At 47.6% G+C, this 17,538-nt stretch overlaps 3 protein-coding genes across 3 annotated transcripts; all 3 read left to right on the forward strand.

Annotated features, from left to right (window-relative positions):
• The first annotated feature begins 2,860 nt into the window (after positions 1-2,860).
• On the forward strand, positions 2,861-5,829 carry GGI43DRAFT_357086 (major facilitator superfamily domain-containing protein). Its single transcript, XM_083202330.1, has 6 exons — positions 2,861-3,325; positions 3,409-3,640; positions 3,711-3,843; positions 3,922-3,971; positions 4,028-4,529; positions 4,606-5,829. The coding sequence occupies exons 1-6, from the start codon at positions 3,136-3,138 to the stop codon at positions 5,716-5,718; spliced, it is 2,220 nt and encodes a 739-aa protein (XP_083061140.1). The 5' UTR covers positions 2,861-3,135; the 3' UTR covers positions 5,719-5,829.
• Positions 5,830-8,568: 2,739 nt separating this feature from the next.
• On the forward strand, positions 8,569-12,258 carry GGI43DRAFT_357225 (tetratricopeptide repeat protein). Its single transcript, XM_083202331.1, has 2 exons — positions 8,569-8,967; positions 9,026-12,258. The coding sequence occupies exons 1-2, from the start codon at positions 8,717-8,719 to the stop codon at positions 11,928-11,930; spliced, it is 3,156 nt and encodes a 1,051-aa protein (XP_083061141.1). The 5' UTR covers positions 8,569-8,716; the 3' UTR covers positions 11,931-12,258.
• A 332-nt stretch (positions 12,259-12,590) lies between these two features.
• GGI43DRAFT_433622 (P-loop containing nucleoside triphosphate hydrolase protein) lies at positions 12,591-15,107 on the forward strand (the record flags this gene model as incomplete). The annotated part of the gene is made up of 4 exons (XM_083209778.1): positions 12,591-12,725; positions 12,767-13,021; positions 13,086-14,246; positions 14,326-15,107. The coding sequence occupies 4 exons, from the start codon at positions 12,591-12,593 to the stop codon at positions 15,013-15,015; spliced, it is 2,241 nt and encodes a 746-aa protein (XP_083061142.1). The 3' UTR covers positions 15,016-15,107.
• Positions 15,108-17,538: the final 2,431 nt, after the last annotated feature.

Below are 17,538 nucleotides of genomic sequence, written 5' to 3' on the forward strand. Positions count from 1 at the left end.
TTCATGCAGTGATAGCCGTGGCACAGGGGCTAGGATCTGGATCCTGTTATGCTACCGGCGCATTCCCTTTCATCCGACAGTACCCAGTTGCTGCTGCCACGGCTTGCGGTTGTATTGGATACGGCGACTACAAAGATTACAAAATGGTACATTCAAGTGTTGGTAGTGATATCTGCGCGATGAGTATATAATTAGGAGCGCAATGTTATGCAGGCGTAAAAGGTCAAACAAAGGAGGTCCTTTTGGTACGACTTGCGGCGCCTGGCTTTTGGAACGCGCGAGAGCCGCTCGCATCAGTCTAGAACGATCTGCTAAGCCAACTTGCTCTGCCAATCAGCGTTGTCGGTGATGATGCAGCCCGGTTTGGCATTTTCTCCTCTTCTCCTCCAGCTCAGCTTATACAGTAATAGTTGCAAGCTTTGACAACTTCATAAGCATACCTACCCTTTTTTTGCTCCTGCGGGCACCTGAGAAATTATAGACGAGGGGCCATGTCCGGTCAGCGAGCAGATTCCACCGCAGCTGGCCAGGGCTGGCCCCGAAAGGCCGGACAGCTGGGAACTCCAGCGGCCTGAAAGATCTGGGACTGGGAGCCCCCTGATGCAATGCAGGTTTCCGATGCTCTATCAAGGTGCTGACGGGCTATGCAACCCTCGACGTGACCGGCCGGAACCCCAGATCAGAATGCAGCTCCGAATGCAGTGCTTGTACGTTTGAGGTAGGACGATTACGATGACCGTACAGACAGCAATCTGGCTTTGGTAGCTCGAATCGCGATTCACCACCCCACGCAGCCTCTCGCTTCGAAGAGGGGGACCGGCTCCTGTTTTCTGTCATTTAGGCAGTGAGCGAAGATGGTGATGGCAAATCAGAGTTTGCTCCCACGTGGGGTGCAACGTGCGATTTAGCGAGCGAACTGACGTTTCTTCCGTGTTGTCCTTAGTGACGACGAAGAGCTGAATGAGCACAAGCTGCTGAGAGTTCCACATGCCTACAGCGGGCGTAGGGCGTGGCTAGCAAGGGTCCTTGCAGAGCCAGGCGTCAGATGTAGAGTAATAATAGAGTGGAAGATGCATGAACCCATTAGGCAGTATTCTGCATTAGCCCAGTTAGAGACAAGTATTCAACACCATGAATGTTACTGCTTGATAGGGCTAATAAATCGTTGGTTACTGCGCTTGGTACTGCGAGGTACTGTAAGATGCTCAACAGGCACAGGGAGTCGCTGCGGCTGTCGCTGGTACGCCGCAATACACAGATACGAAACAAGAGCCTAACATTATCGGTGGAGTACGGGGTAGCGATAACATAATACAGTAGGTATTCCAAATGTCTGCGATTGAATTGGCGACGAGGTTTCTGGCGGTGTATGGAGGATGGGGATGGGGATGGGGATGGGGATGGAATGGGGATATCCGTTTTGCCATTGCGATTGAGTAATGGTGCTCATACGAGTAGCGAACACGACTCCAAGCATTAATATCGCAAGTTGCCACTCCACTCACTGCGCTGCCTGCTGCTCTCCCCAGGCGTGCGCGAGTCAATAGTGGCGTGTTCACAACACCGAGGCTCCCCGGTGATGGAACGGGGATAGAGCGAGCAAAGAGGCATAAAAAAGAAGAAGAAACTGTAAAAAACTGGGTTTGCCACGCCGCTTTCAGCTGTCTGCCGAGCGTGGGTGTGCTGCAGAATTTAATACCGTGCAGCAGTCAATCAGTACACCAGCACTAGAAACGCTCCATTCTAAGGCACCGAGAGCTATCGACTAGTGCCTTGTCAGCGCCCCGCTCCTCCTGCTCGGGGTCTCGGAGTCGCTGCTCAATCTGCTCTCAGGCACGAGCGTTCTGGAAAGGCTTCAGAACGATGGGCAGCCTTCAGGGCACTGACTCGACGCCGCTGCAGAATCCACAGGGGCGTTGCGCTAGGCGGCGTAGGGCAGCTGGCTCGAGCGTTCTTTAGCAGCCATGGTTCGGCAAAAAGTCGTTGCGCGCGGGCATTGGCTGGCCGCGCCTGAGGCCTGCAAAGGGCGCGAGCCAGCACGTGCATTAGTCTAAGCCGATCCACAGCCCTTGGCGCCATAGAAGCATCGCCATTGTGTGTTTCGAGCACTATCGGGGCCAGTAGCCGGGGGTTGGTGCGGAAGGCAGGCTGCTAAGGATTGCTTGATGAGTGATTGATTTGCAAAAGAGGGGGTTGCTGGTGCCGTAAGTGTTGCTGGATCGATGTACTCTGTACTGGCACCCGTCTGGGCCGTTGCGCTGCTGACTTGGCTGACATCGGATCCAGGACAGACTCGCCTTCTTCACACTCTCTCCCTTGCCTTTATTCGTACGTAACGTTGTTGGGCCCCTGCACGTCTTCGTACGAGGCGAAGAAGAAAAGAAGAAAAAATCTCAGCTGTCGAACCTTGGCAGCAGCATAAAGCTTCGCCTGGGGCTGGTGGCGGTTCGTGGTGGCTCCATCCATCCACTCGGCCGCATGTACGAAGGTCTCCATCCATCCATCCATCCATCCAGAACAAAAGACCTGGCCGTCCCTCTTTTCGACTTGTGTTTTGCCTCGTCTCACCCTCCCGAATCCTCATCCCGCGCCTCCGTCTACTGGCTAGGCGGTTCTTATTTCGGTGACTAGCGCCCTGGTTGGATTTACTAGCACCTTGCTTTCCTTTCACCTTGACATCCTACAAAAAATCTGTGTCATATCATATTTGTACACGGCATCGCCCATCGAGCAGCCTACGAAGCTTGTCAATCCTCTCAGCCTCATGCCAAGCTGCCCCGGTATAGCGCAGGTCGTACAGCCTTGAACATCGACGTACCCACGATACTACGTACCGGGATCCTTCTCGCTCTGCTCCCGTTTGTCATATCCCACTGGACACCGGATCGCAAATTGCAACAAGTTGTTGCCTGCCTTCAGCAATACACGACGACAAGAGGCCACCGACAACATCGAAATTACTGAAACCGAAACCGACGCCGCTGTTCCGCTGTTGAGCTCGTGAAGCTACACTCGCCAAATTCCTCTTTCTGATTCGGCACCGGTCACCCATGTATTCCCGGTAGCGACAAACAGGGCTCGTCCTTGACATCAAACGAAATCGTATCAACATCTAGCTTTCAATCGTCATCTACAATGTCGGCCTTTATGGACGGCGAGATGCTGCCGCCGCCGGCAGCATCAATGCGTGGCCGCGACAACCACACATACGGCGGCAACAATGCTTTTCACAACTTTTACAACGACTATTCGCATATTACCGACTCCAACCTACGAAGACGACTGGCCTTGTCCGAGATTGACAAGGTCCCTTTTGGATTTTACCGTACGTTTCAGTTCTCCTACAAACCCCAGCTTGGCTAGTTTATGGAGGTTGCAAGCCAGGTTTGTCTAACAATGGATGTTTAGATGTACGAGCCGTTCTGGTAGCTGGAGCTGGATTTTTTATCGATTCATACGACATCTTTGCCATCAACCTCATTGTCAGTCTTCTCGGATTGGTCTTTTACAGCGGCGACACCTCTGTCAACGGTTATGGCGGCAATGGCGGCATTCTCCCCGACCCTATCAACCAGGCCCTCAAGGCATCCACCAGCGGAGGCATTGTGTTGGGGATGATCTTCTTTGGCTGGCTTGCCGAGTAAGTGGCAACTCAAAATCGCTTGCATCAGACTGGGGGGAGCGGCTTGTGCTGACAGTATACGGATTAGTGCATTTGGCCGGCGTCGTATGTACGGCATCGAGCTTATCATCATCACCATTGGTACATTCGGTTGCGCGCTTGCGTCTCCAAGTCCCACGATTAGTGCCGCCGGCTTATTGATATTCTGGCGCGTCATGATGGTATGGAAAAGAAACCGCCTTCTCTCTCCCCTTCTACCCCATTCTTTTGCGGGATGACAACGACTAACGCGGCTCCAGGGAGTCGGAATTGGTGGCGATTATCCACTTTCCAGCGTCATCACTTCAGAGTACGGGCATTATCCGACGTTTTGCGTCTGCCGCATAATCACTAACTTGCGTCTAGGTTTGCGCCGACACGCTGGCGTGGGGCCATGATGGCTGCCGTTTTCTCTATGCAAGGCCTGGGTCAGCTTTTAGCCGCAATCATTGCGCTTATCACTACCGTGGCATTCAAAAAGTCGTATGTCGACATCACTGCAGAAGGCGCCTGCGATCTGGCGTGCAGGGAGGCCGCTGATCGATCGTGGCGAATCATCGTTGGCGTTGGGGCCATCCCTGCATGCCTGGCCCTGTACTATCGTATCACCATCCCTGAGACACCTCGCTACACATTCGATATCCAAAACGACGTGGAAAAGGCCGATGCCGACATCCGCGCATATGTGTCGAGCAGGCGAAGGAGCGACCAAGGTTCCATGTCCATGAAGCGAACTCGTACGGCAACCGTTACCGAGCAGTCGCCTCTCGATGTGCCCCCAGCCTCGTGGCCCGATATCGTGAGCTATTTCGGCAAGCTCAAGAACCTCAAAGTGCTGATTAGTACAACCATGTCATGGTTCTTTCTGGTGCGTCCCCCCCACACACATCACTGTCTTGGCCTTACCCCTTTGCTGTCTATTTTTTACTAACCCTAAACAATAGGATCTGGCATATTATGGCCTAGGCTTAAACCAATCCATGGTCCTAAGCGCCATTGGATATGCTACTGGACGGACATTGTACCATAAGCTATATAACCAAGCCGTTGGGATGATTATACTTGCCTGTGCCGGGTCTATCCCTGGCTACTGGGCCGCCGTTGTCACAATTGATAGCGTCGGCCGGAAGCCCCTTCAGTTTGCTGGGTTTATTCTCCTCACTGTGATCTTTTGTATTCTTGGCTTTGCCTTCCACAGTTTAACTGAAGGAGCCATGCTTGCCCTCTACATTATTGCCCAGTTTCTGTTCAACTTTGGCCCCAACACAACCACATTTATTATCCCTGGAGAATGCTATCCTACACGATACAGATCTACTGGCCACGGTGTCTCTGCTGCCAGTGGTAAGATTGGCGCCATCGTCGCCCAGGTTATCAGTATCCCGATACTGAACCAAGACTCCCCTCCCAATTGCACAGGCAACCAGTGCTCGCCGCACTTGAACCGCCTTTTACAGCTTTTCGCCCTTTTTATGCTTCTGGGAACAATAGTCACGCTATTAGTCCCGGAGACCAAAGGACTGACCCTGGAAGAACTATCGGGCGAAGCGCGCACTAGCTACAATGCCGGATGCAACGGCAGCATTAATATTACTTCACCTCGATTAAAACCCTGGAATCCCTTCGCTGGCGGACGACCTGCCGGATTCTTCTACCCGCGGGCTCATGGCAGCTCCTTCGGAAATGGCCGACGATCTCCTCGAGTTGGCATTATGGAATCTCCAGAGATATTCGCCCAACACGATGACACTAGGCAGAGGACGCGGTTTTGGCGAAGAAGAAACCGAAAATCTCAGGCTCGGAGCGACAGAACCGACGAGATTGCCTTGAGTCAACACCCAGGCAGCTTCCATGAAAACACCGGCTCGGACGAAATCACACTAACAGATGGCTTTCTAATGCCTGGAGGGGCAAGCTCGTCGCGGCATCGGGCGCCCTACATGCAGCAAGAACTGCCAGCCTGGGGAGCCGGATGGGGTAGAATAGACAGAGGTGGACCCCCTCCCATGGCGACATCCATGCAGTTGCAGGATGTTGGATCACTTTTGAAAGACTGATAGAGTTCTTTTTTCATTATTGTTGTATCATTACTAGAAAGAAGAGAGAGAGGCAAAACTCTTCTCAAGGGACATATACCATTCATATATACATGTACATACACCAAAGCGATGGGCGTTTTCTTTTACTTTACTTTCTCGATGGACGAGGATGTACGATTTGATGAGATTTGGTTTATTTTGTTTTTCTCATACATTCTGTTATTCTTTTTCATTCTTCTTTCAGATCACAGGGGCAGTCTTGGCCGTCGTTGATTGGATAGGATATACCATTTGAAGACTACTTGATCTACATTTTGTTAGGTAATGGGTTACCAAGAGATTATGGGGAGCTAAACGAAAGCCGCCTGTCATTTGCCACGGCGGGAAGTGGGAACATGGCCAGATGGCTTGCTCTATGTGGGCCGTTTTTCCTTCTGGCATGTTGAATAGAATTTTTTTCTGGGCTGCTCCACTTGCGATGGAGTAGTGTGAGGCAAACCAAAGAAAGCTTGTTTTGGGTGTTTATACTGTCTACTTGTGTACTTCGTATATTCGTATATAGGTGCGTTTCCGTTTCTGGGGATGCCGAGAAGTACGGCGAGTCAGGAATTAATTAATCATTGGTCTTTTGATTTAAAGATAAGGAAACAATTACACCAAAATGTGAAAACATGAACTCTAAAAGTAGGACGACTCCATTCGTTATTACTATTGTTAATAAAGTAAATATCGTCCGAATGGATTATATTCGCAGACTGAGGGAGGTACGCCTTTAAACAGTGTTAACAAATTTTGATCTGTGAAGACTTGTCTTTAAATTAAATCTTCCTAACATGATAATTTTTGAGTAAGTCTGGTACTTCTTTGATGACTTATCTCGTGCTGGTAATCGAAAAGACTAGACAATCGCCTCTGATGACTAGTACGATTAGGAAACTTGATGCGGCACTTCCCGAGTAGTATAGTTGCATATTGCCTCTGGTGTTGAGTTGTTCGATTCTGTGAGGAATCTGGTCCTTGTCTATTGAATTAGCCTCGGGTTTCGGGTTCAAGTCTTGCATGACTATAGCTCACTTGTTCATCAGCCATCAAGCGCCACATCTATGATTAGATAAGAAGTGATGATACGTATACCAGGCATAGCTATACCATGAATTGACTTTACCAACCTCGCATTTAATTTGTATAAAGAATGCTATGTTACATATAGAGATGGAACATGATGGCAGGGATACCTAGGGTTATATGTAGATAGATGCAGATAAAATCATATATATTGGCCTCTCCACGTCATGCTAAAATCTCTCAGATTAACTATGCGTATATTTAAATACTATAAAGAGTAGTGCCGATGCTTCAGCCTCTTTGCTGATCACCTCCACCCACTTGTATCGTGTGCGGTATATACATATATTATAGCCACAAAGTATTTTTGTAAAGACCATCTACTATTTGCAGAGCAATTCTTAAGAAGTATGCCTCTGTATTATCCAGAGAGTCTCCTAAAGCAGCAGATACGCCCGACTTATCTAGCATTTATACCCTTAGTCTATATCGTGCGGCCTCTTGGATGAGCTTATGCATCTCATCACTCCACTAGCCTTCTTGCACTTGGCGTCTATAGAGAAGAACAAGAAACTGCTTTTACGACCATGCGGTCTGGAGGTGCAGCAGTTGTATAGAAATTTATTGTGCCATGAAGCCATGTCTATGTGGCAAAAGGAGTGATGGTGTAGTCAGCAATGGTAGTCAGCAATGGGGCGAGCCGACAGCAGATAGTCAAAACAATAGACTAGAAAAGTAGTCCAAAATATAAATGCGTCTTACGTGCTGAGAAATCAGAAAAGTGTCAAGTTATCCTTACATTCCAAATCACCCGTCATGTCGACCATAATAGATGCGAAACCGCAGGGGCTCTTTGCCCCTACGCTCGAGTCAGATCGCCTCACGTACGCCATATACGACATGAAAAACGAGACGCACATGGATTTCGTCCTTGGAATACACAATCTTTTCGGCCTGGGAGCCGGCCCAACAGATGGGGTTTAGACGAAAAACGACATTCGTCGGCTCTCCTGTTCGTTGATGATGAAGCCATCCGACGCCCATGGTCGCCACCCAGACACCGCATGCATATATATGGATTACCTTAAAACATCACCAACCATCCCAATTGGACTCATTACCTTTTTTCGCCGTACTCCCGACATCCCTATGGACCTTGGCTATGTATTCAGTCCTGAATTCCAAGGGAAAGGTTATGGATCGGAAGCGAGTACTAGGATATTCCAATATTGGAAAGGCGGATTTGGCGTTAAAGAAATGTGCATTGTTACTACTTAAGATAACATTGCATCTGGGAAGCTTGCGATGGTCAATGGCCTCGTAGATGGTGGCTATGTTATGAAGGGGGACATGAAAATGGTTGTTTATGTGCTTCCCGGGATGAAGAAGCTCGAAGGACAGAACTTTCCAGTCTGGGGAGACGGAGAAATTCCTGAAGAGTATCGCTAGATTAGAGTGCGGCAAATTGTTCTATAATAGGCCACATCTTATTAAGTCTAGACAGCCATCTAGCTTTTCCCAGCCTTGACTATGGCATTATTTTATCCAATATATATTCACTATCCATCTTATAGTAAGAATACACAAATAAGTATGGAAACACGTGAACCCAAAGGCGGTAAAATATTATTAGTGGCATGATGTAGATAAAGTCTCTGTTGCAATAATATCTACTAAGAATGTAAAATGTTTCCCAGCGTTTAGTTCTTCTTTTTATTAGTTCTTGCTATTGCCTGTTGGATAATTCATCTAGAACTCTGTAGTCTGCTTGTGTAGGTGCCCAACACGGCCCCCTCCTTTGCTCTTCTCTCTCATTGGCTCCGTCACAACCAATCGCAAGGCCACACGAATTATTTCCAGACTGCTTCTTTTATAACGGTCGATTTACTGTCCGTTATAACAACACTGGATCCACACATGCCATGTCACCTCAAGTCAAGGCGTGATCGCAATGACAACTCCAGAGCGCGAGTGGCGTGAAATCTGCCATAGTCAATTTGGCCCCGATGCCTTTATCAACCAAGGCAATTTCCACGTTCATTTACCCCTCCCACCAGCTCCAGCCAAGGCCGTTCGCGTCATTCCATATCTTCTCAACGAAGACCTCGTCTGTCGTAAAGATATTATCGATCAACTGGATAAGTTGCTGCCACCATTGCCAGGCTTCTATAACGCGGCACTTTGGGGGCTAGGAGGCTCAGGGTAGGCATCTGCAGAGGTATAAAAGTGATCATAAAAGGTGCTAACTTAGAAATTGCAGAAAAACTCAGATCGCGTTGGACTATGCGTATCGGCGGTGTGTCGATGATGAATGCTGCGTCTTTTGGGTGCACGCAGATAGCGAAGCCACTTTCACGTCTGACTACAAAGTGATTGGAAAAAGGCTCGGCATTGATGAAAAGAACATCGACGGATTAGAGTTGCTTGATGCGGTACGATGCGGGATTGAAGCACGGCCGCGATGGGTTCTTATCCTCGACAATGCCGATGATCTGAGGCTCTTTGGCGTGGGACGCACAGGTGAGAGCCTGGCAAAGTACATCCCGGGAGGCTCACAAGGAACGATACTGTGGACGAGCCGTGACGGGCGTATTACAGGCGCTCTTGTTGGCTCTAGCCGAGCCATCGAAGTTCCCTCCATGACGAAAGATGAGGCGACATCCCTTCTTGAGCTCTCCATGAGCGAAGACTTGAAACCAAGTATAGACACGGAAATGAATCGTCTTTTGGAAGAACTACAACGGCTTCCATTGGCAATTTCGCAAGCCGGCGTTTATATGCGGCGGACGAGGACGCCTATTAAAGAATACTTGAATCTTCTTCTGCAGGGCACGAGTCGCTGGGATCTGCTTAAGATGACTGACTCTGATCGACATAGACCTTCAGGGGTGTCAAATAGTGTTCTTGAGACGTGGAGAATTTCTATAGAGCGCATTCAAGAGGAGAGCGAGCTGTCGTATCGCATTCTTCACGTTATTGCGTATCTGGACAGCCAAGATATACCGCATGGGCTAATACTAGCTGCCAGCCAAGGTAGCGCTAGCAGTGGGGGGGATGAGAATACTCATAAGCAAAATACAAACTTCGATGTGTTACAAGCTGTTACGCGGCTGGTCGAGTACTCTTTTCTCAGTATGCGCCGAGTGGAAGAAGGCCGGCGGAGCTATGAGATGCATAAGCTTGTCCAAGAGGCCGTACAGTATAGACTAAGTGTACAGGGACCAGACAGTTTACCGTTAGGTGAACCTACAAGATTTGGGGAGACTCTGAAGAATACAGAGGTATTCTTCTCAAGCATAGCTCTGCAGATAGTAAAAAGCGCTTTCGAAAACGTTCCTCGGCCACTACATTATCAATACATACCGCATGCAATACAGGCAAGTGAGTGGGCAGAAAAGAGCGGCAAGGAGGTTGAAGCATCAGCATTACTCTGTACAGTATCGGGCAATATGAAGGCTCTTGGAAGGTGGAGAGAAAAAGAGCCGGTAGACAGAAAGATTATAAGCCTGAGAACAAAAGCGCTTGGCAAGGAACATACAGATACCATCAAAGGCATGGCATCTCTCGCGGTAACGCTTATAGCACTAGCCCGTTACCGCGAGGCTGAGAAGTTGACAGAGCAGGTGCTGAAGCTTCGTCAGCAGAGCGAAGCTTTCTATGACAAACATCCAAAAAAAACCACTCTCATGGGGAATCTCGCGGTAATATATCGATATCAGGGCCGTTACAACGAAGCCGAAAGTTTAACGGGGCAGGTGCTGAGTCTCCAACAAGAGGTGCTTGGTGAATACCACCCAGATACACTGGACAGCAAGGAGAACCTGGCAATAATATACCAAATTCAAGGTCGGCATAAAGAGGCCAGTGTGTTAATAGAGCAAACACTGGATGTGCGCCGAGAGTTATTTGGAGAAAGACATCCGGCTACAATCAGGAGCATCTTAATGCTCGCATCAATGCTCAGAAATCAGAGTCGGTATGATGACTCTGAGCAGCTAGCAAAGCGGGTTTTGACCTTTAACCAGGAACTTGTGGGAGAAAACCATCCAGCCACAATCTTTATCATGGCTGAACTCGCAGAAATATCTGGATTACAGGGCCGTTATGCCGAATCTGAGAAATTGGCTGAGCAAGTATTGAGTCTCCAGCTGAGAGACATTGGAGATAAGCACCCAGATACAATGAAAACCATGGATTGCCTTGCAGCAACTTATAATAACCAAGGTAGACGCAATGACTTTCAAAGGCTGATGGAGAAGGTATTGAGGCATCGCTTGGAGAGCTATGGAGAGATGCATCCATATACAATTCGAACTATGAGGAAACTCGCAATAATCTACCGCAATAGCGGCCAATGCACACTGTCAGAGAAGCTAGAAAACCAGGTGTTAAAACACCAACTAGAAATTTTCGGAGAAAAACACCCAGAAACAATTAGGGCTATGATGTGCCTCGCAGCAACTTATCATGTCCAAGGTCGACACACCGAGGCTGAGAGGTTAAAAGAACAAACGTTAAGACTTACACAAGACGTTTTGCACGAGAAACACCCGGACATAGCCCTGGCGATGAGTAGCCTCGCAGAAACGTACGAAATGCAAGGCCGATACGATGAGGCTGAGAAGTTGAAAGAGCAGGCATTCACGCTCCAGTTTAAAGTTCTTGGCGAGAAGCACCCTATTACAATCGGGGCCATGGCGGCCCTCTCAACAACCTATTATCATCAACGTAGATTTGCCGAGGCTGAGAAGCTAGAAGAGCAAACGTTAAAACTTAGGCAAGAGATTCTTGGGATGAAACACCCAGAGACAATCACGACCATGACGTTCCTAGGCGCAATCTATATGAGCCAGGGCAGATGGCTCGATGCCCAAAGCATTCTAACCAAAGCGCGAATCCTTCATGTAGAAACGTTTGGTGAGAAACACCCCACCACACTCCTGATTATGGAGCGGCTTGTGCAGTGCTTGCGGCATACCGATCCGGGTGAAGCGAAGAAGATGCTGGTCGAGATGCTGCAGATTTGTCGGGAAGTGAATGGGGATGAGCATCCTAATACGATTAGGGCTATGGAGAATCTTGCAGCGTGTGAAAAGGAGATTCAGAACAAAGATTTTGGACAGGCGATGCACCACCACCACTACCAGCAGGAACAGGATAGTTAGCGGGCACCGGGCCGAGAGGGTAAATCGAAACGAGAGCCTGAACGTAAGGCTTTGAGGCAGGCTATGCATGAGAAGGCTTAAGTGTTCAAGGAGTGAAGGTTTCAAAAGGGTGATTGAAGTAGCTCCAATGTCTTAATAGTCTTGCGTATAAGTCTAAGCTTTTATCTCTCCTAACAGATGTCTGCTAGCTTTTCTTAAAAGTTAACATAACACTTTTCTTGTCTACCGCCAATTAACATCACTAATTTGCAGCTACTTCTACTTTTACTAATTTTACCACTTTTTAAGTGTTTTATTAAGCCGCACTTGGTATTGAATAACAGTTTCCTTTCGAAAGGGTAATAAACCACTCAGCCTATCAGCTGGCAAGTGGCATCGGCAACCTGCATGACAGCTATTTATCTCTTGGCTTATCACGGTGAACATTAAAATGTGCATTCACTTGTTTTCCGGTAGGCTGCAGAATTTTATGGGGTTTGAAGCAGAAGTCTTCGGCAGCTGCGGGTGAATGCAAAATACACAGACCCGTTTTCTTTCCTCATAAATCTTCTACCTTGTCACTGCCAGTCTTTTTTTCTATTCTCACCCCTTCACTATCATACTCAAGTCGTAAGCAGGCGAAACATTTAAACCAAGTTGCTGATAAAGCCCTCCTTGAAGATGGATGACTCTTTTGGCAAAAACAAGTCCAGCCAAGGGATTGGAAACCGAACTCTTCTGGACAAAGTGGACAGGCTTCGTGAACTAGGCATATCCCATCTCGTGCCTCTGCCTCAGGGAAGTCATCAAGAGATCGTGTGCCAAACAAAGCTGAACATTTACTGACTACTCTACAGATGGTGGTTGTTGGAGACCAGAGTGCAGGTAAATTCAGCGTTCTCGAATCTTTGACAGGATTTCAATTCCCTCGTTCAGCCACTCTATGCACCCGACATGCCACCGAGATTGTTTGCCGACGTGAGCCTATTGAGAGTGTCGTGGTATCAATTATCCCACACAATCCATCTCCTGAGCGAGAGAAGCTCGCCAGAGAATTTCGCCGATCGACAGATAGAACCACTTCCGATGACTTTTCCCAAATTTTCGCGGACGTAAGTAGCCTTGCAGAGTTTTCATTGTCATAACATTTTAGCATTACTAACGTAAATCTTCTAGGCCGCAAAAGTTATGGGCATCAAGATGTCAGACAAAGATGTTAAGGGAGACAGCGCATTTAGTCTCGACATCCTCAAGGTTGAAATTAGCTACCCCGATGCTGATCACCTTACTGTCATTGATGTTCCCGGCATGTTTGAGACCGTTACTCCAGGAGTAACTACAGAGTCCGATATCGACATGGTCAAGAACATGGTGAAGCGATACATTCAGCAGGCAAGAACCATCATTCTCGCCGTTGTCCCTTGCAATGGCGATATTGCCAATCAAAAGATTCTTCGACTTGCCGCTGAAGCTGACCCCAAAGGAAAGCGAACTTTGGGAGTGCTTACCAAGCCTGATCTTGCCATTGAGAACACCGTGAAAGCTGTGGTTTGTGATCTCGTAAACGGCAAGAGGCGAGATTTGCATTTGGGATATTGTATTGTCAAAAACCTTGGTGCTGATGACACATCCAGCACTATGAATGACCGCCAACACCAGGAGCAAGCTCTATTTGGAGAAGCGCCGTGGAATACGCTCCCTGCTGACAGGCTGGGCATACCAGCTCTTCGTGTCCGTATCGGACAACTATTGATGGATCGCACTCGCGCAGGATTCCCATTAGTGAAAAACGAGATCATGGCGAGTCTCAAGAAGAGTCAAGAGCTTCTTAACGACCTGGGCGAGTCTCGAGGCACCACTGACCAGCAGCGAGCTTACGTGGGCAAAATTGCCTCGGAATTCATGAGACTTAAACACTACGGATTAGATGCGTACTATACGCGACACAATCTTTTTGAAGACGCTGAGATGAGACTCATCACCCGAATTCGAGCCATCAAAGAAGCTTTTGCCCATGTCATGTATCAGAAGGGCCATGCCAAAGAGTTCGACAAAGGCAATAACGTTAACACAAATTGTAACGCTGTCTATGGCGACGGCATCGGCGACAGCGAAGGCGACGGGAATAGTAATAAGTCTATGTTAGTTGAGAGCTACGTAGCTGACCGATCCTCGTTGTATGATGACAAACTTCGTTTCGAAATTCCGAATCTCGGCGCAGAAGACTTGAGCGGGATCTTGTCAGATCCCTACTGGTGCCCCGAGCCAGAAACGGATAACATGCTGCATCACATCCAGGAGCAGTATCTTCAATCGCGAGGGTATGAAATTGGTACTGTGAGTTCCTTTTATTTTGTTTTAAACCAACAGCTCTTGTGACCAAATATCTCTGTCGGCTACTAACATGATGCTCCAGTTTAGCAGCGAAATGGTGCCTTGCACGTTCAAGGAGCAAGGAAGCAAATGGCGATCTATTACACTTGCACACACCTCAAACTCTATCCTGGTTGTCCACCACTTTATTCGCCGAGTCCTGGAAATCTGCTGCCCTGACGATGTTGTCCGCGAGGAGCTTTGGGCTTTTCTCTTATACGGACAAGAGGATAATGAGGGTCTGCTGAGGCGATACGCACGAGCGATGGAACATGCCGAATTTCTGCTGTCCGTAGAATTCGCAGTCAGTACCATCACGTACGATCCTCGCTTTGAAGCACAAATGAACCAGCTGAAGCAGGGCAATCCTTCCCCTCCAAAGACGCAAGATACCGCACGAGGAGCTCAGCAAGCCACAGTCAAATTGCCACCGAAAAAACTCAAGTCTTCGCTCGAAGAGATAGGGGAATCAATTCATAATGCCCTAAAGTCCTATTACGAAATTGCGCGAAGCCGCTTTATTGACGTGGTTTGCCAGCAGGTAATTGATCACTATTTGCTCCGCGCAAAGGATGGCCCATTGGAGGTTCTATCGGACAGGGTTGCCCTTCGCATGTCGGCGGAGCAGCTGAATCGGATTGCTGCGGAGGATCAGGCAGTGAAGGAGAAGAGAGAGAGACTGACCAAGGAAATTGAGGCTTTGAGCCAAGCTCTCCAAATACTCAGAAACTGATGGAGCCAGTTTCGTGCTCCGGCCTGAGTTCGTTCATGAGGAAAGGGGGAGTAATGCAAAACAAAGCGAACAAAGCAAGGGATTGCTTATACGATTCATGGGCCAGGCTACGTATTTCTATGGTTTTGATGAACTTGGATAAGACTCGATAGATCTGACGCCCAATTTACGTTTTCGCATTGGCTGAATTAAAAATAGCTAACAAGAATTTTCGCTCTTGATAATGTAGAATAAGAATAAAGGCGCAGCAATCGATTGTAAACTCCTGTATACTATTTATCGACCTAACAAACTCGCTCGTGTATCATCTTCACCACTTCCGTACGTTCTCTCTCCCTCCCTCTTCTCTTTCTCCTCTCTTGACTAACAGTGACAAGCCCCGCAGGTATCCTTTGCACCCGTCGAAAAATTGCCGTCTTTATCACACTTCGAATTGATGTTGGAGGCGGAACAAAACTGATATACTTCGGCGCTAGGGCATGTGAATCTGCGGTATAGATGGGTGTCGATGCCTGCGGTTTCGCCCTGTAGCTGCGGCGTTGGAAGGGCGAGGGCGAGGGCGGGGAGGAGAGCGAAGAGAGCTGTGATCTAATTATTTTTATTAACTATTTTTTGCTTCTTATTTCGTATGTATGATATAATGGCGAATGAATGTTGTTTTTTACCTTCATGATTGGGACTTTTTGCGATGCGGGTACGTGCTTTTGGGGTATGTGTGTGTGTATGTTTCGTGTAATACGGCGTTATTGCTGCAAAGGATCGACAAAGCTCTTCTTTTGTCCAAAAAAGCTCAGACGCCGAAAAAAGAAAGGAGAAGAGCAATGATCAGGGTCTTGTATCACACGTTCTTCTGATTCTCTTAAAACACAGTATAAAGGCAGATTGGATCGACAGAAAAGAGGCTGGGTAGCTGAACCCCTTTAAGTACCCCATGCATTCGTTGCGTCGTTTCTGGTCAATGCCAAGTTAAAAAAAAAAAAAAAAGAAAAAAAAGAAAAGGTAGCAATACCATTTCTTGCTAGCATTTTCCATCAAGATGGGAAAAGCCTCGGAATGTCTCACAACGCCACCAAGAGACACCTCCCCGCCTCCTCTCCTTTCCGACCAAAGCTCTGGCTAGCAATCAGCAGCCAGGTGTTACATGGATCAACATGGGACACATGTTCAGCTAGAAAGATCTGGGCTCTCGCCTGTTCTCATTGTTAGCGCCTTTTTTCCATTCCTGGAGCTGGTTTGGGTTTACCAAGGGAGAGAGTCACGGGGAGACAGGGGAAAAATAATTACTGCTACTGGCGATGTGCTAGTATGGGTGAGACGCAAGGGAGAGAGAGAGAGAGAGAGAGAGAAAAAGTGCTTTGGCTAGGCTATCTTTGGTGGCCCCTCTTTCCTTTGCTTTTTCACGTTTAGGCGAGAATTGTCTTGTAATTGGGTGTTTTTATTGGTTTTTGGAGTTTGATTTGATGGTGGCACGAGGAGCTGGGTGTAAGTGGGAGTGGTGATGTTCTAATTATAAACACCACCATCACCGATCGATCGGTAGAAGTGAAATCCATCATATATCCGCTAGAAATACATAGTTTGTCAAAATAATTATTAAAAAGAAAACAAAATGAAGATAGAGGAGAGAAGATAGGTTTACTAAAATCCTCACGGAGCATGTCTTGCTCATCGCCCCCAATTAAACCTCCATCTCTCAGCACAAAAAGTGCACAGTAAAGAGCAAAACGTACTCGTAATCTACTATAAAATGCAGGTCTCAGTTTGGACCGGGTGTTGGTTTCTATTATTAATAACTCCATCCATCTAAAATATTGCTAAAAATATCTTTCCGTTTCTTTTTCTTTTGCCTCCTTATCAAAATGAACCTCTGGCGGCGTGGCTTGAGAGGGAGGAAAAGAAGGCACACTCAGCTGAGCACTAAAATGACCTCTCATTTCGCCTACGCAGTAGTTTCCATCATCTTCTTCTTTTCGTTTACGAGCACGAGTCACATCGACCAACACTCAAAGGCTGCCCTTCTTTATTAGCGTCTTCCTTCGGATACAAACATCCGGCTGGTGCTGCCAAAGCTCCCTCTAAAGCTCCTTCAAACTGCTAGCGCCAGTATTACTATTAGTATCACGAGAATACATTCCAGGTGTGATTGATTGTATCATTGATTCATTTTTGCTAAAGCTAACATGAGGCTAATAATCATAATCAAAACAGTGCTACCCTCCCACTTCATTTCCCTCGTCCTCATATCAATCATTAATGCGCCGTCCTCAACGAGGTAAAATCCATAAAATACACAATTTCCTCCGCATAAAACGTCATGAATAGCTAACTAGCAGTTGCCAAAGGGCTCATGGATGGCAAGATGACGGGCTATAACAAACAGGCTTTTACCTTTTGCGTTTTTTCCTTTCCTGCCGTGTTGTCCACTCGCAGAATAGATGCCCAATCATCCAAGTTCAAAAAGAAAAAAGAAATCAAGTCCAGTAAAACGTTGAAAATAAAAACTCAACCAAAACACTCTGTAGA

The sequence above is a fragment of the Trichoderma evansii genome (genome assembly GCF_050947405.1).
Source record: "Trichoderma evansii strain SZMC 28006 chromosome Unknown GGI43scaffold_8, whole genome shotgun sequence".
NCBI lineage: Eukaryota > Fungi > Ascomycota > Sordariomycetes > Hypocreales > Hypocreaceae > Trichoderma > Trichoderma evansii.